This window comes from Ambystoma mexicanum, chromosome 9, assembly GCF_040938575.1.
Source record: "Ambystoma mexicanum isolate Mex_15411 chromosome 9, UKY_AmexF1_1, whole genome shotgun sequence".
In the NCBI taxonomy this organism is placed as follows: Eukaryota; Metazoa; Chordata; class Amphibia; order Caudata; family Ambystomatidae; genus Ambystoma; species Ambystoma mexicanum.
Window position 1 is genome coordinate 1,387,182,663 of NC_090931.1, and position 27,804 is coordinate 1,387,210,466.

Genomic DNA, 27,804 nt, shown 5'->3' on the forward strand with positions numbered 1-27,804 from the left:
CTAGTGGGCCAATCAGAATGCAGCTAACCCTAGTAACCTCTAAATTATATACATGGATGATTATGTTAGTTAAGTACAGATAACGTATCCTCCATGTAGTACACCTGGAAGCCGAGGCTAGGGGAGCAGAATTTACAGTTCTTTGCGGGCCAATACAAACAGTATGCCTGTATGGTCTGTCAGTGGTTCAGGACTGTCATCAGTGCTTGGGAGAACCTTGAAATACCTAATCGCAAAGCCTGTGTCAATGAGAGCTATTCTCGCAAAGCTTTCTGTCAAGGGGAAAGATGGCAACCTGTGCTTTCCCATTATGTTGACGGTGCATTCAAGGAGGGCCGTCAGTATCAAGTGTCCTCCAGGTTTGAGCACTGATGTCATATTTTTCAGATACTCGCAGAAGCTTTTCTCATCGGTGCACACATTTTCGGTACAAAAATTGGTGAGTAGACAGTCTACAGGGGTCAAGACTATCGGAGCCAAGGGGTTGCATTTGGTGATGTCACACCTCAGAACTTGTTTGATGGTTCTTCGCAGGTTCTCTTCCATTTCAATCCACGTTTGCCTAAAAACAAAGGTACACAAGGGAAATTGGCATTAAACCACTGACAAACATATATTTGATTAGAGATACGATTTGCATTTGTTCACACTTGCCACAGAGCAATGCGCAATGGACCGCTGGTCGCATACGTTTGTAACATCTGATGTAAGCGTTCCTGGAATGGACTTTCAGGGGACAAGTGATTCATGCAAGCAGCACACTCCACATTCAAATGTTATAAAAAGACACAGGAAACCACACCTTAATCCAAAAGTACATCTGCAGATTTAAGGGTGAAACAAGGGTAGAAATGATGTCCCGGAAAGAGCCCTTTTCAGAGAAGAGCACATCACTAGGCCCTGCTTAAATACCCTAAGGGGTGTTGCTACGTTTGGAAAAGATCCGGGGCTTTGATAATGTCGGGACTGTCAGGACTCGTGGCTAGCCAGCTTTTGGTTGTAGCACTTGAGCTTCTATCCAGGTCTACAACCAAAAGACAAAGGGCTATAGCCCCCTCACAGGCTTAAGCAATTTGGAGAGTTATTCATATATTTCTACCAACCATGTAGCCTGCAACTACCTTGCCCCCCAATATTTCTTCCTAAACCCTTGTGATGTTACTATCCCTAGGTTGCGCTGACGAGCCGCTTATCTAGGGTTGGGGATAGGGAGAGAAGCTGGCCCTATCTCACGTTATTCATCAATGGTTTCTTCACAAACTTAACAATATGTGTGACAAATACATTGCTGATGAAATGTGTCTTTATTCGTATTCTCTGCTCAGTATTGTCAAACTTAGCAGTTTAAAAACCTTTTTTATTTTTTCTTTGGGTATTTTTTAAAAAGAAAGGAGAACATAGATAAAATATCCTTTCTAGTCAACTTGTTTGTCAATGCACAATTGTTTTAAACACAATTGTGCTCACCACCCTATCTGGGTGTTTTTTAGGCTAAAACATTTCGCACGGTTACTTCAATGTGCCAGGGGGCGTGTGGTGAGGAATGAGAGATGAAAGGGCTGCCATCATCTAATTTGAAGAAGTTACTCCCTTCTCATTCCAAGGCCTGAGACCTTATCTACCAACTTGTTTGTAGCCTTGGCAAGTCGTCACTGTGTCTGTATGCACCAAGAGAGTAACAGGTGTGCTATCTAGTTGGCGCTGGAATAAATTATCACTGTTCAGATCACGTGGTAAGAGACCACTGATCAGAACTCATTTTCATCTATTAATTGAATTTTGTGCTATCCTGCCCCGTGTGAACTATTGTTCAGGAATCACAGAGAACACTATGCGTTTATTCATTATGAGATCATTTGGCATGGTAGCTATTAGCACCTGAGGATCAAAGCTATCTATGCTTCCTTGCTGTTACCAATAGAAACTAATTAACTTAATAATTGCAAACTGTGTGCTTCTAAGAAACGTTATCTAGTGTGATTTCGAATGAAATGACCTTGATGCCTGGGCTTCTGTCAAAACACTGTGAAGCTTGATGTTTGTACACTGCAATTTTAGTGTCAGGATTCCGTTTTTAGGAATGAAGACTTTTACAGTGTTCTATCTAAAAGATGGGGGTACTTTGGTTCTTTCTCTGCCACGTTAATGTTCTTGGTGTTTTATGCAATGTATGCTGCCATAGTTAATTCCCTGCCCATGTATTCTGCATATCCTTCAACTTCTAATGTACTCCAGTGACATCAGTTTGGTGGGCAAGATGGAAGAAGAAACATTAGCGGGGGCGAGGATATATTTTTAGTCAGAAGCTGACTTACTCACAGGAATTTTTCACCTGCTGAGCAAACAATTATGAATGCTTTATTGTATTTATTTTTATTTATTGTTCATTGGTAATGCACCTATACACAAGTGTTTCGAGGCACAGAAAGGCAGGATGGAGGGGACAGGAAGGATGACAATAGCGATCGTAACAGACCTTGCAACATTCAGATTGTGCAAGTGCACCAGCGAGAAGTGCAAGGGGAAAGGTAGGTGGGCAAGTGCAGGAACTGGCTAGAGGGCCCATAAGAAGGTAGTTCCAGGGAGCCCAGGTGAACAGGGGCAGGGGGAAGAAGGGAATGAAGAGGGTCCACAACAAGTGCAAGTAAAGGGGCTGGATGGCTACACAGTGTGAAAGCCAACCAGCTAAGTGTGGCAGGGGGGGCTCTGAGGGCAAGTGCAGGATAAGGGTTACGGGGGATGCGAGAGTAAGTGCAAAGGTAGACTGGAAAGGGGAGGGCCTGGTGCCCTGTAGTACTCTAGATGAACCGGGCCACCAGTCTCTGGCAGAGGGGACATTATCATGGGAGAAGGAGGGGGAAGGAAGAAGAGAAAGGGAAAGTCTTGAGGAGCTTCAAGGAACATAAGGAGATCTGGCTTAAGTCTGAGACAGGCAGGGAGGCCATTCCAGAGGGAGGCACCTGCGAGGAGGGAAGTCTACCCCCTATTCTCTGCGTTTTATTTGCAGAGAGTGAGAGCTAGGTGAGTTAAGGGCTCTAGCCGGGAGGTATTTCGGAAGTGAGAGTTGGGTATGGCGTTGTCCCAGGCCCTAGAATGCCTTGAGGATTATGCAGAGCTTCTTGAATTTGATCCTCACAGCAATCGGGGGGCCAGTGGAGAGATCTGAGGGCTGGGGAGATGTGGTCCCTTGTCTTGAGGCCAATGATAAGTCTTGCAGTCCTATTCTGGATTAGTTGCAGGGGGTGCAGTGGAGAGTTAGGGAGATTGAGGAATAGGCAATTGCAGTAGTCAAGTGTGGAGAGAACCAGAGCTCTGGAAACATTGAGTTTCTGGGGGGGAGGTGAGGAAGAGGAGAATGCCTCTGAGGAGGTGTAGCTGAAAATGGGCCTTCTAGGCCAGGTTGTATGATGTGAGGAGAGAAGGAGAGGGAAGAGCCAAAGATGAATATAGAGGGGGTTAGGAAAACCTACTATAAGATAACACAGACAGAGAACACATCAAAACCGGAGGTAGCTGATTGGGCTTGGCTAGCATGGGTGGTCCTGCCACACGCTATCCGCTGAGCTTAACACAAAGTCATTACTTCTTTGTTGGAACACTAAAGGTCACAGGCGTTATGGAGAAGAAGGGGGAATTTAGAGCATTTTGGGAGATTACATTAGTGTTGCTCTGCAGGAGACATGGGCAGTAGACTGAGTGTGTGTTGGTAGGAATCATATAGAAATAAAAGCAAAACAAGGAGGTATGGGTTGACCTAAAGGTGGGTTACTCATAAGTGCGGTTTATCCCTCAATGGCATTTAAAACATATTGAGAAAGATGTAAGTCAATTTATAAAAAAAGGAAAGACTCTAGAGTGCCTGGTCCAGATGGAATCTGTAATGCATTGATACAAGTTAATGGGGATAAACAGGGAGCTGTTCTCTATCATCTTTTACTAGCCATCAGTAATAAATGAATTATACAAGGACATGGACTCAGCACACAGTGGTACCAGTTAACAAATAAGGACCTCAAAATGCCCCTAATAGTTACCCTATATTAGCAATGTTGGCCGCAGCCACAAACATTTTTGCCAGAACTTTACCGGCGGAAATAACTGAATGGGTGAGGGCCATATCAGTGCCACCTTTTAACCAACTTGGATTCCCTAAAGGTTGTTCGACCATTGATAATCTAGTGATGCTTACGGCTATCATTGAAGGGCCTAGAGACGTAGGCAACAGAAACGTTATGTTGGATACATGGATTTCAGTGCAGCTTTTGACACAGTTAATCAGTATATGCTGTTGAAGAAGTTGGATGATTGGGGTCTCCTGTGAGGGCTGCCTAATATCATTAGTGGTCTATATCAGAACACCTCTGTAAGGGTACGTATTCATGCTAGGGGTAATGTTACTTCATCAATAAGAACAACTACTGGTCTAAAACAAGGATTCTTTTTGTCCCCAATACTTTTTAACTATTAATAATACCCGTAATGAAGCTCTGCAGTCACCTACCGGTTGAGTACTTGCGGTGTGCATTGAATATTCATTTAGCCGCTGCGTTACTACTTACTCAGCATGCAAGGTATTTTGGGAAATTGGCTAAGGCTGCTGAACCGCGATGGCTGAGAGGCTTGCAGTTAGAAACACAACATTTTATGAAATATTGTAAGCAGATATTTATGTACTAAAATGTTGACTATAGGCTTATCTTGGATGACTAAACTAGGAATAAGTATGATGGAGCTTTCATGGAGCTGTTATAATAAAATGCTAAAGGTACATATTGATAATTTGGGCAATGAACAAGAGTGGGTAACCCTAGCTACCAAGACCACAAGGGACTACATTAATGGTAGACTTGCACCGAATCTACCTGGAAAATACATACGTTCTTTCCCTAATTCGTTTCTTTTGACAATCTTACCTGAGGTTGAAATTTAATTTAGTAAATAATCGGGATATTTTAGGCCCAAGACTAGCCTTAAGTAAGATTGAGCGAACATTTGGGGTATGCATGACCTCTCACTTGGAAACAGACAGACATTTAGGGCCTGACTCACATAAGTGTTTTATAATGGCAGCATCCCATAGGAAAACTTTCTGGGAATCAGGACTTGATTATGCACATTCCAGAATTAGCAAATCTTCGAAGTATGGCTACACATGCATGGTGTGTGGGAGGGATGAGGGTAAAAGGCAGTATTTGAACTCTTTACTTTACGGAACTTGATCTTGGCTGGAAATAATCGTGCACTCATATATCATTTTACTAAATTTGGAGTTACATTTGAGATCTTACTTAAATCAATCAGTGATCTAAGGATGGTTTCTTAGGTAAAGAATCGAATGAGTAATTGAAGTGTACACAATATTAGTTAATTTAGAGAAGTGATTATCATGTTTTTAAACATTGTGAATATATATTATGTGATGGTTGTTGATTATAGCAAGATTGTATAAAAGCCATAATTGGCTGTATTACAACAACAAAAAAGAATTAGAGACATTTACTCCTGCGCCCTCCTGGATACAAAGACATTTGGGAAACTGAAGTCCCCACATTCTAGCAGAATAAGCAAGTCATTGCAGGTGAAACAGGACAAAAACAACTTTGCATTATCCTGGTGCAATCATGACAAATAACAGTGAGAAAAGTCAAATATCTCTATGCATGTAACCAGTTCATAAACAATATGAACATGCTGATATGCTGAAAAACAAAATATATTGTCATACCAATAAAGTATCTTAGGCCTCATTTCAAATCGGGTGGTAATGGAACTGTAGCTACTTTTGCCATGCAGTCAAACTACACGCAACACAAAATCAAGTAATTCCTCCAGTGCTAAATAACTCCTCTGGAGGAATTTGCCCCAAATAAGTAAATGCTAATTCCACAGTATTACAAAGCTAAATACCTGCCAAATACTGCCAAACATCTGGTGGTGATCAGTGCAGTTACCTCCAGCTCTCAGGTGTAGGTAACCGCATCCAGGATATTACAATGAAACCATAGTTGGACCCAAATGCACCCAAAAGTGTAATTGACGTCCAGACTGTCCACAAACCCAATTCCAGCCGACATTCAGCCCCAATAGGAGATGGGGAATGATATAATTTTTTTCCAACAGGTACATATCCACCCCCACCCCCTCGTACCCAAGAACCATGGCCACCTACCACCTTCATCCCCAATGCTCATTCCGACCCACCACCCTCATCCCAAAACCAATCTCTGTGCAATTGCATTCACTAAATGTGTGTGATCCCTTTGATGGCATTGCTCCTATGGATCTGAGCGAGTCACCCTTCCGGTATGCTGTAGAGTGGGGGTAATGGCCTTCAGCATGGCCTCATTACTTCTATAGACTGACTCAGCCAATTCATGCACCCTCTGCCCAGCTACAGTGTTGACATCAGCATCATATGCCATGTCCTTCCTCTTTCTCTCCACAGTGGGTGACACCCTCCTTGATGCACCCTGCATAATGCCACATATTTCCTGTGAGTGGCTAAGTTGTTCTTGTGCTATGGCTGACATATGCTCTGGTTGGTACTCCATCAGGCTTAGTCTTCCCCAAATTATGTGAAGAGTGTGTTAGGAGGCTGGGGTGCCTGGGTCACAGGGAAGCCTCCTACCTGATTTAGGAGCCCTTACATTCCCCAGTGACATCAGCATCAGGTGTGGAATCAGTGTCCTGCAAATTGTGATACTGCAGTGCATGGACAGTGGATACAGGCAACAGAGTGGCAGGAAGAGGGAGGCGAAGGGCAGCTGAATGTCCACCCTTGAGGCAACAACATTGCGAATGAATCACCATCTGGTGAGGGTGGGATAGCCTGTGATTTTATTAATTTTATTTACATAAAACTATGTGGGTAATTCTGTTGCTGAAAGGGAGGATTGCTAATCAGAACCCCATTTCATAAATGCTCTATGCCAAAATTATAGGGCACACATGCACCTTTGGTGAGACAGCCTACAGGCACCCTCATCCCAGCTATGTAGTGGAAGAGGGTAGGTTCAAAGGTTACATTTACTTCCCTGGCGGCTGCTAGGACTCAACGTTCCTGCAGACAGGGATGGCTTTTATTATTCTGCACGCGGCCTAAATTGTAATAATTGGATGCTTTATCCAGACTAGCACATACATCATTAAATATAAGCCATGCCTTGTTGTGGAATGGTAAAACATAAGAAGTGATTTCTGTAAGGTTATAATTACTTGTGGCCTCTGACATTCTTCAGTCTACCAAGCCATTAAAGAAAGGGGAAAGAGTACATGAAAATCTGCTTTGTCCCATCCCAAAACGGACAGTCTAGCTCAACCTTCTTGATCAAATCCCTGTGGCAAGAGACCACAACAACCCCAACAATGAGGCCCAACATGTCTCGGGTCTCTTGTGCTTCTGTGGAAAGGTGGTGTGGCATAGCAGTTTAGAATGGGCTGCTCCTGTTGGTGACGTGTCCAATACTGATTGGCATATGGCTGGTCACTTTCTGTCAGATGAGCTAATAAATGTTGAATGGAATGTTACACATAGATATTCCAGTGGTAAAGATCATACTCATACCTCCCGTCCCCTTTCCTCCATCCTTGTGGACGTCCACCAACATGGGGACGGCACTGGAACCCTTGACAGTGAAAAATTGAGCTTACCCTTTAAATGTAACACCACGAGTGGGGTCACGGCCTCGGGATTGGGAACACCCCTGAGACCCTTCCCTCTGGCGCCTCATCTCATTCCCTTTTTCTGCACGGATTGTGTCAGACCTGGAAGCTAGGTGTGGAGACTTTTTTAGCTTTTCCGCATGCTCCCTGTTCTTTGTTTTTTAAATCTTCTTCACCTCCCTTCAGTGCCTTGCCTCCATCAGCACATGTCAGCTTTAGGAGGCTTCACGAGATGTGCATCCTATGGTCGCTCGTTCCCGGCCTTGGACACCCATACACTCTGTCTTGTGTGCATGGGGCCCGACTACCACTGGGACGCGTGCGCGGCCTACATAGCGGTCGGTAACTGGGCCTTGAAGAATTGTCCTTCCCGCTGGAGAGAGATTTTCCATTCTTCTCCTTTGGGTGATCTGAAAGAGTTTGTTACTAGAACCCCACGTCAAGACAAGGTAGGTTAATTGTTTAGCAAGGGCCCTCAGCACAGATACTCCTTCCTGGGGGTTTCCACCGGGAAGGGGACCTTGGATTCTGGCTCTGGTAGACCTGATGCTGTTAATGCTACCGGCACATAAGCCGAGGGGCCATGGAGCTCTTCCGGTCATTCACTTGACATACCTAAGGATGTCAGGTTCACCGGCTCCCAAGCTGAGGGGCCCAGGGGTTCTTCTGGGTGGTCCACAGAGGGGCAATCCAGTATGTCCTTCTCTTCTGCCCCAGGGGGCAAAGGATTGTCATGTTCTACCTCCAAGAGTCAGTTCAGAGAACGATCCAAAATTACTACCGGTGCATAGCTGAGGGTGCTCTGCCTACTGGTGCCACCTCAGAGGTCGTTTTGCAAGGCGATTTGCCTACCGGCCTGTGGGCTGAGGGTTAGGAGCCTACCGGAGCCATCTCTGAGGTAGACGCTCCTGCCTTAGTGTATGAGGACTCTTCCATGTCTGAGGCAGCAAGTGGTGCTGGGCCTCTCTACCCTCCATTCCAGGGCATGGTGCCATGCCCAAAGATGGCAGACAAGCATGTAGCAGTACCTGCGATGCCGGTGGCCATCTTGGATTCAGATTCGGGTCCTCTTGCGGGTCCTTGATACACGGCTGCATGTCCCAGGCTCCTGTCTCAGGCTCGTAGATTCCTAGATTCTTTGATCAAAAAAGGAGGCCAGGCGCAGCTGAGGGCTGTGCCACTCGCGTTCTGACGGTGTGCAAGAATCCCTTCTTTCAGCGCTTCCTCCTCCTTATGCACTGCCCACAGATGACAGGGCTTCTTAAGGGCATCATCAAGGAGCTGATCCCACAGGCCATGCGTCCTAGGCCTCCACCTCTGGGCCCTCTACCTGTTCCTCCGGCGTTGCCGATGCCACTGCCCGTTCCTCCTCTGGTCAAGCTCCTGCCAGTACTTCAGAGCCCTCTCCTCCTCTACCACCAACGTCTCCCTGCAGTCGCCTATGGATTCACAGCTACCTTCGTGTTCAGACCAGTGGGGGACCCCTATGGCTACTGTCTCCCAGGACCCAGACTCCCCTCCATCTGGAAAAAAGGGGGGGTGATGATGGAGATGACGACACCTAAGACGAAGAGCCTTCAGTGTCAGTGAAGACATTTCATGACCGTCTTCAGGGCCTTGCAGTGCTCTTGGGAGTCCCTGGCAGAGGTTCTGGTCCAGCATGCCATGAGTTGTTGGGGCATTCCCCTTCAGAAAGATGGCCTGCAGGCAGCGAGGAAGGTCTGGGAGAAGCCCAGGGCAAACTCCCAGGTGAACAAGAAATTGGACGGCCGGTTCAGGAGTTTGGATGGGGAACCAGTTCTCCTTGCATCTTTGTATTCCAAGTCATCACCTTTTTCTTTTTCGGCAGGGGCCGCCTCCAGTTGTCTTTCCAAGGAGGATAAAGCCCTTGAGTCCTTTGACAAGCCTTAATACCTCAACTCCGGGCTGCACTTCCGGAAGGCCAATGCCGACGCCCTCCTAGTCGCTGCAAACCAGGAGCTGTGGCAAGAGATCATGGGCAAGGCATAAATTAGTTTTCAGAAATTGATTAGCAGATTTTGCTAAGTAACATGTTTTTGATTAGCAAATGAACTAATTTGATTAGCAATTTTGTACTAATATTGAATGTCACCAGAATTAGTTGTACCCCAAGATATAGAATTAGCAAGAATGCAGAAATTATTTCTAAGTACCTCTGAAGTAGTCTATGCAGTGGGCTGGTAGGTGATTACTTTGATTGGGCTCAGACCAATCCACTGACCTGACAGCTACATGACTCTGCCCTGCACTGTTGACGGTACAACCCTTAGGTGAACCACCAGTGAAGGCAAGTGGCACAGCGTACCACCATCACACCGCATCTGCCTATCATACTGAGGAGGGTATTAGTCTTTATGCTGTTCAGTTATTCATTTTGCACTGCAGGAATACATATGTATTGCCCAGGCTGCTGCTACAGAGCAGTGGCAAACGTTACCTACCAGCTCTGTGTGATTACCTTCTGTGAAGTTAATTGAATTTGGTGTTAACGTACCATTCAGAATTATACAGTCATTTGAACATCTTTCCATGTGCTGCCTGGTGGGTTGTGTATTTTAGAATGCTTCAATGGTGCCAACAATGTATGTTTTGTATTTTGATGTGATGTAATTGTTATGCAAATTATTATTAATGAAACTTGAAAAATCCTACATCTTTTTGGTCACAGAATGTTGGCAAGTATGCAGCCTGCTGCCTTCTATGAGCAGTGGGCTGCGTTATTACAGCGGGTGCTCTCTAACATCCAGCACCCGCCGTAATAAGGCACCCTGCTGCTCATAGAAGGCCTCTTCTACGAGCAGCAGGCTGCGTTATTACCGCGGGTGCTGGGTGTTAGAGGTGCTCTATAACATCCAGCACCCATCGTAATAACGCAGCCTGCTGCTCGTAGAAGGCAGTAGGCTGTGTTATTACGGCGGCAAGTGCTGGGTGAAAGTGTCATAAGTGTCATAGCCAAGTCTCTATGTGCAGGGGACTGGATGTGTTCCCTACACTTCAAGGATTCGTACCTTCAAGTCCCCATCTACCAGTCGCATCAGAAAGTTCTGAGACTCACGATTATGTCATACCACTTCCGGTACAAGGTGCTGCCTTTCAGCCTCAATTCGGCTCCTCGTGTGTTCACAAAGCTAATGCACGTAGTTGCTTGTCTCCTCCACCTGGAGGGCCATCATTTGTACCCCTATCTGGATGACTGGCTGGTGAGGGATAGCTCCTTCAGGTACACTCTTATCAATGTCTGGCAGATATTCCTCACCAACTGGGGTTCTCCCTCAACCAGCAGAAGTCGCAGCTGACTCCCGCCCAGGACCTGGTGTTCCTTGGAGTGCGCATGGAAAAAGCAGTGCAGCAGTTGTTCCCCATGCCTGAGAGGCTCCTGTCCCTCCACAGGGTCGATAGGGCACTTCCTGGCCAATTTGACCACCTCAGCATGATGGTTCCAGCACCTTCTGGGCCTGGTGGCATCATGGGTGCTCATGGTTCGGCCCGGCCATCACAAGATGAGGTGCCTCCAGATCCACCTGGTGGCCAGTTGGGGCCAGGAAACGGGGTTGCAGTCAGCCTGGATTCCAATTTCCCTGTCCCTCCTCTTCGCTGGTGGCTGTTGACTGCAATGTGGCAGTGGGGGCCTCCTCTACCCTACCATAGACCTCTCTGGTGGTGGTGACGGATACCTCACTCACGGTCTGGGGGGTACTCGATTCATGGTGCATGGTCCAGGGTGGAGTCCCTCCTGCATATTCATTTTCTTAAACTCATGGCAGTGGACCTGGCTCTCAGGACCTTTCTGCCGCTCATCAAGGACAGGGCGGTTCTGGTCAGGACCGACAGTTCCACAACAATGTTTTACTTGAACAAGCAGGGTGGCACTCGTTCCTCTCCCCTATGCATGGAGGCGGTGTCAATCTGGCAATGGGGGGGATTTGGATTTCCTCTCCTGTGGGGCAACAATGTGGAAGCGGACCAGCTCAGCTGCTTGTGTTTCAACACCTTCAAATGGGAGTTACACATCAACAGTTTTCTCCCCCTGTTCCAGAGGCAGGGTTTTCTGGATCTGGACTTATTCACATCCCCTCTGAATTCCAAGCGCCCCCGGTTTGCTTCATGGGCAGGACGGGGTCAGGGGTCTCTGGGGGATGCATTCCAGCTCTGCTGCCACAGCTGAAGGTGCTATGCATTTCCTTCTCCTCCGTTGCTCCAGCAGACCCTTTTTATGTTTCGGGCATTGGTGGTTTGCAGGCTCTTCCTGATCGGCCCCCACTGGCCGTCAAAGGCTTTGTTCTCGGATCTGCTGCAGTTGTGCTGCCAGGGGCTTGCCCATCTTCTGATCCCCAGTAGGGGCTACCTAGCACAGCGGGGCAGGGCAATGGAGCACCCAGACCCAGCCAGGCTGGCCGTAGCGGCCTGGTTGCTGACCAGCTGAGACTGCACCAAGCTCAGTTCTCGGAGGACAACTGGGACATCATACAGGCCGCCTACAAACTCAGTACAAGAGCAAGTGGACTAGATTTTTCCACTGGGCTCATGACAAGGGGCTGGACCCCCTCACCTGCTCCCTGGATGACATGCTGGCTTTTTCCTGCAGATCTGGCCTGTTTCGACATTCAGGTCGATACCTGCCGCACCTATCAGCCGTTGGGGACTACAGGACTTCTCCAGAGCACATTTTTTCAGTACCCATTCCGGTGGTTAAGACCCACCACAAAGGGCTGTCCAGGCTCTTTCCTCCGGTACATAGGCTGCATCTGGTCTGGTCCCTTAATGTGGTTCTTGCGGCCTTGCAGTGCAAGCCCTTCGAGCCGATGGCCTCAGTGGACATCTGGCTTGTGACACTATAAGCAGTGCTATTTGTGGCTCTCACTTCGGTGCGCAAAGGTCATTTTACGCACTCACCCAAACCTCTTGCCCGAGTTGGTCTCTCCATTCCATTTGAATCAGAAAATCTGTCTGCCGGTGTTCTTTCCGAACCCGCAGTCAGAGGCGGAAAGGGCTTTGCATTCCCTGGACCATAAGAGAATGCTCAAGTTCTATCTCTCTCAGACGAAATCCTTCAGGAAGTCTGAGGTGCTGTTCATCACCTTTGGGGGCATGTCTCCCCGTAGCCAGGATTCCAAAGCTTCTATTGCACGATGGATGGTCCAGGCCATCTTGGAGACCCTCAAAAGCCATGGGAAAGCCAGTTCCCTTGGGGATTACTGCCCATGCGGTCAGAGCTAAAGCCACGGTGGTTGCCTTTCAAAGACATGCTTCTTGGGATGTCATCAGTAGGGCGGCTACATGGGCTACACCGTCTGCGGTCTCTAAGCATTATTCCCTGGACACCAGCTCCAGGCGGGATGCAGAGTTCAGTCAGGTGGTTCTGACAAACCAGTTTGCTTCTTCTTAAGTATGAGGCAGGTTGTCACAGCTCCACCCTATGGTGTTGTTCGATGGAATCACCCACAAGGATGGAGGAAAGGGGATGGGACGTATGAATAAGTTACTCACTGTGGTGACTAGAGTACTTATAGTCCTTATTCCCCTTTCCTCCATACGTCCAACCCACTTCCCCTGCTGTATGGAAGGGGATAAAATATTAAGCATAGCCAGGTATTAAAGCATCCAATGTGTTAAAAGGGGATTTAGGTGATGCGCTGGAGGGCAGGGTCTCTGGGGCGTTCCCATGCACGCTATACTAAATTTAAAGGGGAATTTCAATGTTTTGCTGCCAAAGGTTCCGGTACCATCCCCATGTTGGGAGAGGGCCACAAGGATGGAGGAAAGGGAACTAAGGACTATGAGGACTCTAGTCACTACAGTGAGTAACTTTAATATTCAAAACCTTCCACCCATCACATTTTTTGGTTTTAGTTGTGGCACAATGAGTCATATGAGCACTCAAGGCAACAGCCACTGCAATTTGATTTAACACAGTGTCAGCTATGTGAGCAAGTGCAGCTATGGCAAGACTTATGTGAATTGGTGTCTAGTCCGAGAGTCTCCACTACAGCCATGTGGAACAACAGCCTCAGGGAATGTTAACACCTTCCCCTCAGGGCACAGGAGATTCCCCAGTAGATATCCTGAGAACCATTGCTTCAAAGGCAGTACTGAAATAACAAAAACTATGTTTACACCATGGTGCCCTTCACTGGAGTTCCCTGGAAATCTGCAGGCATGGGACAGGGTAGATTCAGAGTAGCCAGAGGGGAGAGGTAGGACAGGAGAAGGGTGCCACCATCCTGGTTTCAGTTAGGGCTCTATTCCTTTTGCTGCGCCCTTCATTTCCTGCAGACTCTGAGTATGATATAATGATGCAAGATGCCCTTGTTAAAACAACATGGATTGGACCCATCACAGCAGGTTTGCTTTGGATGAATCGCCTGTGGCATTTTGCTTTTAAAAGGAGAGGGTACTGCCATATTCTTTGATTTCATTGTGGGCTTTTATAACAAGAAGAATTCTCTTGACCTCTTTTGGAAGTATTGGCTACTTCAAAGTCCTCTGCCGTAAAGGTGAGGACAGAAGGCAAACAAGAGCTCTGTCCCCTAACCATCCACAGGGAACAGAGTGGGTAAGCTGCTCTAGACCAAACCCTCTCTACTGGCTGCAATAGAATCATGCTGCTGTAACTGTAGTTGAAGTATCCCCTATTGGTGCCAGCCAGACTTCCTGAAGTGGGAGTACAGAACTGTTCTGACTTGAGTGTCGTGTAGACCGATGAGACCTCTGTCCCCAAGTGACGCACAGGGGAACTTTAATAGTAACCCGCTGTGCGACCTTTGAGGCCACAGGTGAGAGATGTCTTCCCAGATCCACGGAGCCTCTGGAACACCGATGCTGCTGTCAAGAGGGAACTAGGTTAAGTACCAGGCAATCACAATACAATCAGGTAAACAAAAGGATCTAAAGTGTCTTACCTATCTGGTGTTAGGGAGACCCAGGTAACCTAGTGGAGAGGTTCGAGACTCAGATGATGTGGCGGTCCCTGTAGTGGTAGAACAGCAGGTTAGCGTGGATGTGGGGGTAGCCACCTGTAGGAAAGAGGGCTTGACTTGAATCCCAAGAAGGGAAATGGCGTAGAAGTTCAGCAAGGCACCAAGGGATGATCCAAAGACGAGTCGAAGTGAAGTCCAAAATCCGGCAACAGGTAAACAGTTCCAAGCAAAGGTACAAAGGGGTGTCCGAGGGAGTCCGAGGTAGAGTTCCGTGGTCAAGGTAGCAAGGAGCAAGTAGTAACGCCAAACAGGGTCTGAAGCCAGCTGAGAAGCAATGAGCGTTCTGTCTCTCAGGCCTTTAAACTGTGTGTCCCTGGGTCATGTGACTTCTCTGGGTCATGTGACGTCCACCAAGATCACGTGAGGAACGCCACAGTGTATCACATGACCGCCGTGAAGACGTAACGCCGCCTCTTCTGCTATAAGATCTCCAAGGCAATTGCCAATGCAGAAAGGGTTGTAATCGAGCCCGTACACTAAAGCTGGTACGGAGTTTTCGGTTCTGTGGGTTCACCGAATCACCTGAGCCTCGAAGCTTGGGAGGAGATGTTGGGGGAATGTTAGCAGTGTTCTGATGTGTAGTGGCCTGGTGTGCAGAGGATCGCCTAACATAGCCCCTCCCCAACGGCCCACGACCCCGTGGGCAGGACGGATGATCCCTATGGAAGCGGGCTACTAACCGAGGGGCGTTCAGATCAGGGGCGGAAACCCAAGAACGCTCCTCCGGGCCGTAACCCTTCCAATCCACCAGATATTGGAGCCTACCCCTAAACCATCTGGAACCCAAAATGGCCGACACCTCAAAAACATCAGGAGAGGTCAAGGACACCGGCGCAACAGGGGTTCGAAGACGGACAGAGTCAGGACAAGGTTTGAGGAGGGAGACATGAAACACAGGATGGATACGCCAAGAACTGGGAAGCACTAGACGAAAAGCCACCGGATTCACAACCTGAGAGATCACATACGGGCCGACAAAGCGAGGTAACAACTTCCGACAACCCACTAGGCGAAGATGACGCGAAGACAACCAGACCCTAGAACCCACCACCAGAGGGGGAGCAGCACGACGTTTGCCATCCACATGGGCCTTCATAGAAGCCTTTGCTTCGGTGAGATGAACCACGGTACTAGCATGTACAGCAGATAGATCCCTAAGACATGTCGTGGCCGCAGGATTCGAAGAACTAGAAACATCAGGGACCGGCAAGACCTTGGGATGTTGGCCGTAGAGGGCGCAAAAAGGAGAATAACCAGTAGCTGAATGAGCCGCATTATTATACGCGAACTCCGCAAGCCGTAAAACGGCCAACCAAGAGGTCTGATGTTGCAATATAAGGCAGCGAAGGTACTGGTCCATGGATTGATTCGTCCTTTCGGTCTGCCCATCGGTCTCGGGATGGTAGGCCGACGAATACCTGGTATCAATGCCCAATAATTTCGTCAACGATCTCCAGAACCGAGAGGTGAACTGTGAACCTCGATCGGATATAATGACCGAAGGGAGGCCGAATAGCATGAACACATGTTCAAAAAACAAATCCGCCAAGACAGGGGCCGAAGGAATGCCTTTACAAGGGACAAAACGAGCCATTTTAGTGAACGTGTCCACCACTACCCAGATGGAATCAAAGCCTTTCGACTTGGGGAGATCAGTAACGAAATCCATAGTCAACGCATGCCAGGGCCTAGGAGGTACCGGAAGCGGAAGTAACAACCCAACCGGTCGACCCCTTCGATGTTTAGCCTGAGCACATACTGCGCACGAATTGACATAACACTCTACATTGCGCTTCATAGAGGGCCACCAACACCAACGCTTGAGAAGATCTAAAGTGCGCTCCTGTCCGGGATGAGCATTAAAGGGAGCATCATGAGACCACTCCAGGGCCAGATTACGAGTGTCAGGTGTGGGGAGGAACAGGCGTTCATGTACAAAAGGCAATCCATCAGAATACACCGGATCCCATTCTCGCAACTGATCAGAATGATTGCTAGTCCAGGATCGGACCGAGTCTAAAAGTGACAATGAGGGTGTACAGAGACATATCACATGACTCTTCCCGAGAACGGTGTCAGGGAACGTAGGCAATTGGACCCCCCCCGGGGAACGTGACAAGGCATCTGCTTTCCCATGTGAAGTGCCAGGACGATGCTTAATATGAAAATCAAAAGCGGAAAAGAAAAGATGCCATCGGACCTGTCTGCTATTAATGCACTTCAGAGAAGCCAGATCCTGTAAATTCCGATGATCTGAGTATACTGTGATGGAGTGTTTAGCCCCCAGAAGATGATGACGCCAAACACGGAAAGCATCCATGACAGCCAAGAGTTCTTTCTCCGTAACGGTGTAATGAGACTCAGTACTAAAAAACTTACGGGAATGGTATGCCACTGGATGTAATTTGCCTGTAGTAGGACACGTTTGAGACAGTACCGCCCCGAGAGCAAAGGAAGAGGCATCCGCCTCAACTATGAACGGAAGGTCAGGATTGTGGTGTTGGAGTACCGGTGCGGTAGTAAAGGCGGTCTTCAAAGCCTCAAAAGCCTCCTGATGTTCCCTCTGCCAATGATAGGGTGCCTGAGGACTAGTCAGAGCCGTGAGCGGCGCAACAATTGTGGAAAAGGAAGAAATGAAACGTCTATAAAAGTTGGCAAATCCCAAAAAGGCCTGCAAGGACTTGAGTGTTTGAGGTACTGGCCAATCTAATACTGCTTTGACCTTAGATTCGTTCATGGATAACGCCCCAGGGGTGATGTGGAAACCCAGAAACTCAACAGAAGTTTTATGGAACTGACATTTCTCAGGTTTGGCGAATAAGGAATGTTCTCTCAAACGGAATAGTACTTCTCGGACATGCTTTACATGGTCCTCAAGATCATGAGAAAAGATTAAGATGTCGTCCACGTACACAACCATGTAAACATCCAGAATATCCCTGAATATGTCATTCATGAATCGTTGGAATGTGGCCGGGGCATTACATAGGCCAAAGGGCATGACTAGATATTCGTACAAGCCGTAACGCGTACAGAAAGCAGTTTTCCACTCGTCTCCCTCGCGAACGCGTACTAAATTGTATGCGCCACGCAGGTCAAGCTTGGTGAAAATGGAAGCATGTGTTAAATGGTCTAGAAGTGGGGTGATTAACGGGATAGGATATCTATCTTTTTTTGTGATAGCGTTAAGACGCCGATAATCCACACAAGGATGTAAATCCCCCTCCTTCTTGGGTACAAAGAAAATAGGACTTGCCGCTGGTGAAGTGGAGGGGCGGATGTGTCCTAAACGTAGGGCGTTCTGTACATACTCTTTCAATGCTTGTTCCTCCGAAGGGGACAAATAATAGATCCTGCCCGAAGGAATAGTGGAATCAGGAAGTAATTCGATTGGGCAGTCATATGGTCTATGTGGAGGAAGTACTTCGGGAGAGCCCCGATCGAAAACTGATTTGAATGCTTTGTATTCAGGCGGGATCCCAGACACCAACCCCCCAACAGTATGTGAATGCACAATCTCTGGATCGTCAACAGTCAGTGTGAGTTGAGCTAAGGCTCCCAAGACCCGAGAAGGTGTGTCAGGGGCTTGATGGACCGGGAGACAATAATTCTGACAGACTTCGGACTCGAAGAGTACAGTGCCTGACTGCCAATTGATCAGTGGATTGTGTTCACGTAACCATGGAATCCCTAATATGATACCGAATTGAGGTGTGGTAATCAAATCAAAACTTAAAGTCTCTGTATGAATTTCTTGTATGTTCAACAAGAGGGGTGCAGTTTGGTGTCTCACAGGACCTGAAATTAACGCAGAGCCGTCTATGGCTTGGACATGTTCCGGTCGTGTTTTTACCACTAGAGGTAGGTTGAAGGAATGGGCCAAACCTATATCTATGTAATTACCAGTGGCACCCGAATCAATGATGATATTGACTGCATGAAGGAGGCCTGTAGAGGGACATAGAGTAGCCTTAACAGAGATGGGTTGGACACGAGCAAAGGCAAGAGGGGTACCCGGAGAAGATGACGGGACACTCGACCTGTTCTCCGGATCTAAGGTCGAGCCGTCCAAAAAACCTGGCTCTTCTGGGGACGTCGAGGACACTCTTTCACAAAATGTCCAGTGGTGCCACAATAAAAGCATGCATTATCCACCCTTCTACGTTCTCTCTCAGATGTTGTAATACGACTACGTAAACCTCCCACTTGCATAGGTTCTTCAGTACTGGAAGCAGGAGTACTAGCAAGAGTAGGATGGGAAGAGACCCCCAATTCAGCTCTACGCTCCGATCGTCGTTCATCTACTTGCAGGACGAGATCAACCAATTCTTGATACTGAGTAGGCATAGAAGGGATCACTGCTAAAGCATCTTTCATGGTGTTACTCAACCCCCTATAAAAGACCACCGCCCACTTGTTTTCTGGCCATGATGTTTCCGCAACTAGTTGATTGAACCGGGTAATGTAGTCTATCAGTGTCCTTCTACCCTGAGTCAATTCTAACAACTCCAAATCCCTAGACTGTGCCTTGTGTCGGGTATCGAATACACGAGACATTTCTAGAACCAATAGATCAAAGTCATAAAGGACTGGGCTATTAGTCTCTAGCAGGGGATTATCCCAAGCGGCAGCTGTCCCGGCTAAATGGGAAAGGGCAAAGGCGGCTTTAGCAGTGGAAGTAGGAAAAGCCAAAGGTCTGCATAAGAAATGTAACTTACACTGATTAACAAAGGTTCTGAATTTCTTGGGGTCAACTTGATAGCGTTCAGGAGCAGCCAGGGGGGAAGGAGTTGGGAGGATCATCGGAGTTGGGACTGTAGAAGTAGCCAAGCGAGGGGGTGTAGTGGTGGAGCTGGCATCTCCAAACTCAGGATCTGCAGGAAGGGAATGCTGAACACTCTGTATGGAATCCAACCTTTGGTGGATCACTGTGTTCGCAGGGGCCATATCTGCCCTTAATACTGTAATTGCCTGGACTAAGGCAGCTATAGGTTCTTCCGTGGATCCCTACATCGTCAAACACGACTAAACGGCTTCTCAGTCTGTTCTGACTTGAGTGTCGTGTAGACCGATGAGACCTCTGTCCCCAAGTGACGCACAGGGGAACTTTAAAAGTAACCCGCTGTGCGACCTTTGAGGCCACAGGTGAGAGATGTCTTCCCAGATCCACGGAGCCTCTGGAACACCAATGCTGCTGTCAAGAGGGAACTAGGTTAAGTACCAGGCAATCACAATACAATCAGGTAAACAAAAGGATCTAAAGTGTCTTACCTATCTGGTGTGAGGGAGACCCAGGTAACCTAGTGGAGAGGTTCGTCCCTGTAGTGGTAGAACCGCAGGTTAGCGTGGATGTGGGGGTAGCCACCTGTAGGAAAGAGGGCTTGACTTGAATCCCAAGAAGGGAAATGGCGTAGAAGTTCAGCAAGGCACCAAGGGATGATCCAAAGACGAGTCGAAGTGAAGTCCAAAATCCGGCAACAGGTAAACAGTTCCAAGCAAAGGTACAAAGGGGTGTCCGAGGGAGTCCGAGGTAGAGTTCCGTGGTCAAGGTAGCAAGGAGCAAGTAGTAACGCCAAGCAGGGTCTGAAGCCAGCTGAGAAGCAATGAGCGTTCTGTCTCTCAGGCCTTTATACTGTGTGTCCCTGGGGCATGTGACTTCTCTGGGTCATGTGACGTCCACCAAGATCACGTGAGGAACGCCACAGTGTATCACATGACCGCCGTGAAGACGTAACGCCGCCTCTTCTGCTATAAGATCTCCAAGGCAATTGCCAATGCAGAAAGGGTTGTAATCGAGCCCGTACACTAAAGCTGGTACGGAGTTTTCGGTTCTGTGGGTTCACCGAATCACCTGAGCCTCGAAGCTTGGGAGGAGATGTTGGGGGAATGTGAGCAGTGTTCTGATGTGTAGTGGCCTGGTGTGCAGAGGATCGCCTAACAAGAACAAAAGGACTTGTCTTGTCATGGAGCCATGGATTGAGACCTGCAGCAAACCCAGTACCGAGGAAGTGACCCCTGGCACTCCCTGCATCTCCAAAATGCCTTGATACTAGTTTGTGCACCTTCAACACCATCCAGGCTACTACATGGTAATCGAGCAGGAGCTCTGCAACCTCGCCACCTCTCTCTCCTGGTCTGACCTTTCTCTACTCTCCTCCCACTTGATTCCCCTTGGCCCCTTGAACACCCCCCAGAAAGTCCCACCAACCTTGTTCGTTAACATCCACCTGATGAAACAAGGGTCTGTGGTTGCCTTCACGTCCTCCTTCATCCCCTCCTGACCCTCCATTTCTTACTCCACCTCTGACTCTGCCCTCAGCAACCTCCACCTTTCCATCAACCAATTCTCTTGACATACTTGCCCCAGTCACGAGGGTCCACCTGAAACCTGCCTCCAAGCATAACTCCTGGTATGACACCGTAATTGCGGCCCTGAAACGTAAGTCCAGGGCAGCAGAACGGAAGTGGAAAACTTCAGGCTCATCCTCTGACAAACTGGCCTGCCGCCTGATCCAAAGTCAATACAGACACTCCATCCGTGCCAAGTAAAGAGCCCACTTTCAGGCATGGGTTTCCGGTGCATCCAAAAACATGGTTGAACTTTTGCAGATCTGCATGGAACTAGCCAACCCCCCCTAAGTCTCCTCCTCCCCTTCTCCCTCCCAGTCCCTCTGCAATGCATTGGACTCCCTCTTTGCCTCCAAAACCCAGGACATCCTTACCACTCTTGCTACTCTCCCCATAACCCATTCCACACCCCCTCACCTCCACCCCCTACCCTTCTCTATCCTCCTTCACCGCCTTCACCCCTGAAGAAGGTACCAGAGTTGTCCACTCCATGAAGGCCTCTTCTAAGCAGGTTTCCCCCCGCTCATCCAGGACCTGCTCATGCTGATTTATGCAATCACTCTTTTGTCACAGGTATTTTTCCCTGACCCCTTAAGCACTCCTTTGTGCGTCCTTCAATCAGATCCTACATGCCCAGCCAACTGAAGCCGTATTTTCATCACCCCCTTCCTAGGGAAACTGCTGGAGAAGTTGGTTTTGCCCCAACTCAACTCACACACTGAACTTGTTGGTGGTCTCCACGACCATCAATCTGGATTCCGAGCATCCAGAGGTATGGAAACTGCTCTTCTGAACACCCGTGAAGAAATGCTTGCATCTCTGGACTCCAACTTCCCAGCTGTCCTCATCCTTCACAATCTCTCCTCTGCCTTTGACACAGTCAACCATTCCATCCTCATACAAACGTTCCATGATATCCTTGGTATCTCGGAACGGGCACTGGACTGCCTGACACCCTTCCTTACTGATGGCTCTTCCCAGGTCATCCTGAGCACAATCTCCTCTCCAACTTCCCTCTCCACCTCTGGAGTCCCCCAGGGTTCTATCCTCTCGCCCTGGCTCTTAAATATCTACCCTGCTCTGATTGCACGGCTCATCTCCTCTTTCTCTTCCAACTTCCAGTGTTACACAGATGACACACAGCTCTTTTTCAAACTCCCTGCCAACCGTTATGCACCCTCCATCATCCCTGACTGCCTATCTGCCATCTGGTCCTCGTTCACCACCGATGATCTCTGCTACATCTAACTGTACAACAGAGAAGGCTTTGTCCAGCACTTATTTCTCCTCCACATTCAAAACATCTCTAGTGAAAGTGATTATTTTGTAGAATAAAATTAATTAAGAAACAATAGATATAGCTGTTAACTGTTTGACATCCATGGCATTAAGGGCTACTTGCATCCACTGGTGCAGGCAGAATTCCATGTGTTCCTGACCATGAATTTAGTGCATGACAGGTAAAGCCATTATGGCTGTTATTATGTGGGAACAGTGGAAATGTTTTCTTACCCACATTATTGTCATTATAGACAAAAACAACATGAGTTTTGCACAGCGGGCCACAATACCACTTTTGATTACTTTATATTACCTGAGGCTACTTGTATATATTGGCCCAGGCAGCATGGACATGTCTTTTTACAGTGACATTCAAGTATTATCAGTAAGAGCAACATCAGTGTTCTTGTGCTATCATGGACATGTTCTCATAAAGTGGAATTACTGGAATAATTAGGCAGAGCCAGCAAAAAAATGTCTTCTTTCACTGGAAGCATACTAGCATATTGTGTGGGTAAAAAGCTTCTGTGCACTGTCAGTGATATGGCATCTACTGGCGTTTTTGATGCTATGCTGCAAATTGACTTTAAATTAAAAGGCTTTTTATCACGTTTTTCGCAAGACTTCTGCTTTACAAATGCACCATTTTCACTCATTATTTAAAAGAATTCTCAAAGGAGTTGAGGGGATATGCCCTGAATCCATCTTGGAGAGCCAGGGCTCTCCCACAGAATCCTTCTTGGTTGAATAGGGTACCCTCACTATGTTTGGTCATTCACACAGATTCATGGCAAATAGTTACGCCCTCCCAATTAAAAATGTCACCAGCTGCTACGGCCTCTGCCTGCACTAACTCCGCCCCTTCCCTTGTCAATAACATCAAAGGCCCTTTTGGTATGCAGCACCATGGTGTGAGGCTAGTTCTTTTGGGATGGGTATGCACTTTGATTCCTGTTTCCCTGTCTAGCTCCTGCTGGGAGGCTGGCTTGCTGGAGAGAGCTGTAGAGGAGGAGCCAAAAGCCTCTACCGGAAGTGCCGCCCCTAAAAGGCCTGTATTTTGGGAACCGGAAATAGTGACAAGCAAGGCACCTGTAATGATGCCTATAACATGAGCAGCCTTTGCAGCAAAGTATCCATTGAGAAAACCTTTCTTTATGTATCCACGAAGAACTGACAGCCTTTTGGGAAAGATCCCTGAAGAGCACGTGAAGACGGATGAAAGAAGAGATTGGTGATGTCACTTAAAGAAAGGGACGCACCTCAGAAGAGATGTCAAGAGAAAAGATGTATAGACCATATAGAATCTGATGATGAAGTAAGAATCGAGTAAACGTTCACTTGCGAAATGAAGATCACACGTGTAAGGAAGCATGGAAGAAAATTACAATCATTTTATAATTGTACAGATCAAGTAACGCAAGTAGACAAAGTAATCATAAGGCTGGCTATATGTAGTGAATAGGTTGCAGCGATGTGCCAAGGTATATATAAGCATAGGAATCTGGAAGTTCTACATAGTATTTGAGCAAACTGGACCCTGTGACTAGAAGGCTGGAAAAGTGTGGCGTAGCAAGTTAAACTCAGCTGAGAATACAAGGAGCATTAAGAGGCCTACTTGGCTAAATGTCAAGGTGTGAAGCAGCCAATAAACTAGTCAATTATAATGGAATGATACAATGTACGAAAAGGCGAGAAGCTGTGCTCCTGTTAAGGTGCAGCGGAAGGACGTTGGGTGCCAAGTTCTATTTGTTTAATACCATTAAATACAGAGGAGAAGCTCGAAACGTGGTCTCCAATCACCTGACCTAGATGGAAATAAGAGTTGGGCAGGCTACACCAAGACTAGAAGATAAAGTCGCACCCACACTCCCTTTTATTCCCCAGGAGCAGTGCTATTTTACAAGGCCAAGTACAAAGACTATTCTCATGGCAGACAGCGCGAGTGATGATGGATGATGTGCTAATTGGGTGACAAGGCATGGTCAAGCCTGACCCACTGGCACCTGGGGTACCAGCATGCATGCTGCGAAAGAGTGGAATATTCCAGAAGGGCACATGCGTACCAATCAATTATAAAGGGCCACGTGCCAAAGAGCCCCATAGTTTAGAGACCCAATAATACATTGTATATTTTATGACGCTCACAATGACTTGCACTAGGGGTTGGCAGAGTTGTTCGTCTGACAGTAAAGATCCATTCACAACACCAACCCTCAAAGAAAATATACCTAGATGTTTCTTGTTATCCAACCACAGCCCTCCACAAGTTTCTTAGTTTGCCATGTAGGATGATGTCACTGATGACAAATCTTTACTATACAATCATGTTTTTTATGAAATACGAACGGGACCTTACTGTCAGACATTGGATGATGTCCGTTGTACTCCCTGTTTTAGATAATTGATATTAAAACAGACATTCTTCTTTTGCCAACTTCCTGAGGCAGTTGAATTATTGATGTTTGAGTAATTTCTCCATCCCCATCCAACCTGTAAAGTGTTAAAGAGCCTGAAACTGTTCAGAGGTGTTACCCAACCCCACAAAGGATCGGTTCAGAGGTGTAACCCAACCCCACAAAGGATCAAGCAAGAGTCATAGTCACCCAATCTCCTGCCCTGTCACTTGGCAGGACCAGGCTGTCTGACCAAAATACGCATGACCCTTCCACAGTTGAGCTGGGCTCACTGTACTGATACATATATGATATCATATTGATGTGACTTGGATAATTATGAGAGATACTAGCCACCATACGTTAAACTCAGGTATGGCTTATATTTAAAGTTTACGACTGCCACCAGGATAGTTTTATGGTTAAAAGTTTACGACTGCCACCAGGATAGTTTTGTGGTTTTGGGAACATGGGTTGCATTTCTTAAATAAAATCCCTGCACTGAAATGACTTGATTGTCACTCCATCTGTCAAATGGGCACCTGTGACCCATGAACCTGCTCTGTGTCACTGGAGAGCAGGTGCTGCAGATCAGGGTACTGGTACAGCAGGGTACAGGTGTTACACTATGCTTTTGTCATGAAGTTTATGAAAAGCGAGATCATGGTAGCAGATCATCCTTTCTGAGATGGAGTGAGTGCATCATTTTATTAATCATTAAAACTCAATAAAGTCAGGGCTTCTACACACTTGCCAGATGGCAGTCCCTCACAATAGCACAGTACACTTTGATGACTTTTAATATCCTTATTTCGTAGATTATCATTTCCAATGATTGACAGAAGCAGACTACATTACCAACATGAGTCATCTTGAGCTACAAAAAAAAGAACCGAATGGTGGCTCACTACAAAAGCTCATACCTGTTGCCTTCCATCTCACAAACTCGTTTCGCAAACGCAGTAAAATCAAATGCTCCTGGTTCATTTTTCCACCATTTCTCCAGCTCCCGGCAGTTGCGCTCTGTGTAATCTGCCACAATGATCTCGTTGAAGGAGTTTGCGGCTGAGAGAAGTTGGATAGTGCAGGGTCCGGCACCCATATCAATCAGGGTTTCCCCTTTCACACCACCTGGTTTAGAAAAGAGTTCAAGTTGAACAATCACCACCTGTTTATGCTGGAATGGTGCAGGTATACTGAATACAATACAATAAATACAGCATGGGCTTGCCTTAAATATTATGTCTATTAACCTCCACCATAAACATGCAGGTGATAGCCGTCTAACCTGTTCATGACACAGCTGAACCATGGAATGCCCAGCATGGTTCTAATGCAAGGCACCGGACATCAATCTTATTCGCATTTTGTATATGAAAAAGATATTGGCAAAAAAGAGAAAAAAATAAAAGAAGATATATCCCATCAAATATTTATCAGGGAAGAAAACAATTAGTCCATAGTTAATCTTTCCTAACCGATCCTAACCCTACACAACAGAACTACTGGTTCACCTGAATCTCTTGTATGCCACCCAGAATAACGCAAAGCATGTTCTGCTGTTTGGGTGCGGTTTAAATAGTCTCAGGTAAATTAGTCCAGGTAAAATAATCCCAGGCCTGCCACACCCAAAGTAGTCCAGGTAAAGTAGTCCCAGGCCTGCCACACCCAAAAGACTAGACCGCATAGTTCAGTTCCTTGTAACTGAGCCTTGTGTGTGCCTCCATGTTGGCTGAACCCCCCCCCCCCAGTTAAATAGTCCCAAGTAAATAGTCCCATTCTAATGTTGGTCTTCATGATGGTTATCAGCCAGGAATGACTCCAAGAGAGTCTTGGATGAGGTTTTAAGGACTTTGACCTGGCCCTAACTAGAAGGCTGACTTGCCAGTGAGGGCCAGGGGCAAGGGTCATGACAGGCAGGTGGCATGCCGTTGTATTGGGGTTTGTGTGATGTATTACATGGGCACGGTCCTTGTATGTTGGCTGTGTGTTGGTAATGGGATTGGCACTCAGCATGCATTTTAGTGTGGCAGGGTTTGGGCCTCCATCTGGACAAGGATATGTTTATGTGTGTGTTGGGACATGCATTGCCTTGCCTAGACTCTCTTCCACATCACTTGTGCTACATCATGGTTTCCCCTACTGGGATCTGCAGGGTCACTCACCTCCATCTCCAGATGTTGCAGCACCCGTCTCCATCTCCCCGAAGCCCTCGATGGACCCATTTGTATGAAGGTACTGCACGTCTCCTCCCAGCGTGAACGTTTTGCAGGTGAGTGGGGACCCCCGTCTGTGGCCATGGCCTCCCTCCTATTGCTGGCCAGGATGTTCCGTACCCTGAGGTGGACGTCATCCCACCTTTTATTACAGTCTTTGACTGTCCGTAGGGTGGTGCAGACTGCCGAGACGTTGCGCGCTACCTCCTCCCAGATCTCCTTTTTTCGCTGCTGCACCTCCCTTTTCAGGTTCTGCTGGTTGATCTCCTCTGCATGGGCGGCAAGGGTGTCCACCAGCATGTTGAGTTTGTCGTTAGAAAAATGCTTTTTGCGCAGGCGGGTGTTTGATTTTCTGGTAGCCTTGGACATTTTCAATAGATAGACCCTGGTCTCTCCTCTGTAGCAGTGGTGGTTTGGGAGGATTGCAATGGATTGTGTTTTTAAAGATGGCCCCCGGGCGCATTTCCCGTTCTAACGCGATGCCATTGCTTCCGGGTCCGGTATTAAGAGCCCGGTATTAGCATGATGTTATTACCGGGTCAGTATTAAGGGGTGCCTCCTAGGCGGAGGCGGTATCAGCGAGTCCCGTGATGGCGCTATCGCCGGGTTGGAGGGCTTTTAGCACCATGGCGGTATGGCCATTACCGGCATGGGGGTTCGCGCGTGCTTGTGCACTCGTAATCACTCGCTATTAGCGGCGTCATATGAGCACGGACCTGCTAGTTCCTCCATGCCGGTAATGACCCCATTTTTACTGCGCTTCTCGTAATGAGGCTATATATCTTATTTCTATGTTGCATTTATATGTGCTGTTTCAATTGAGTGTGTTCCTTGTCCAATGGGCTCCTGGGATGGTGTATACGAAGGGGAGTTTTCAGAGTTAATCACATTCGGAAAGCTTGTTAA

The 27,804-nt window shown here is 47.4% G+C and overlaps 1 protein-coding gene across 1 annotated transcript; it reads right to left on the bottom strand.

Moving 5' to 3' along the window:
• On the bottom strand, positions 1–27,267 carry LOC138487473 (nicotinamide N-methyltransferase-like). The gene is made up of 3 exons (XM_069613993.1): positions 27,051–27,267; positions 25,606–25,813; positions 1–562 (listed from the first exon to the last, which is right to left on the bottom strand). Exons 1-3 carry the CDS (start codon positions 27,265–27,267, stop codon positions 133–135), a joined length of 855 nt encoding a protein of 284 aa, XP_069470094.1. The 3' UTR covers positions 1–132.
• Positions 27,268–27,804: the final 537 nt, after the last annotated feature.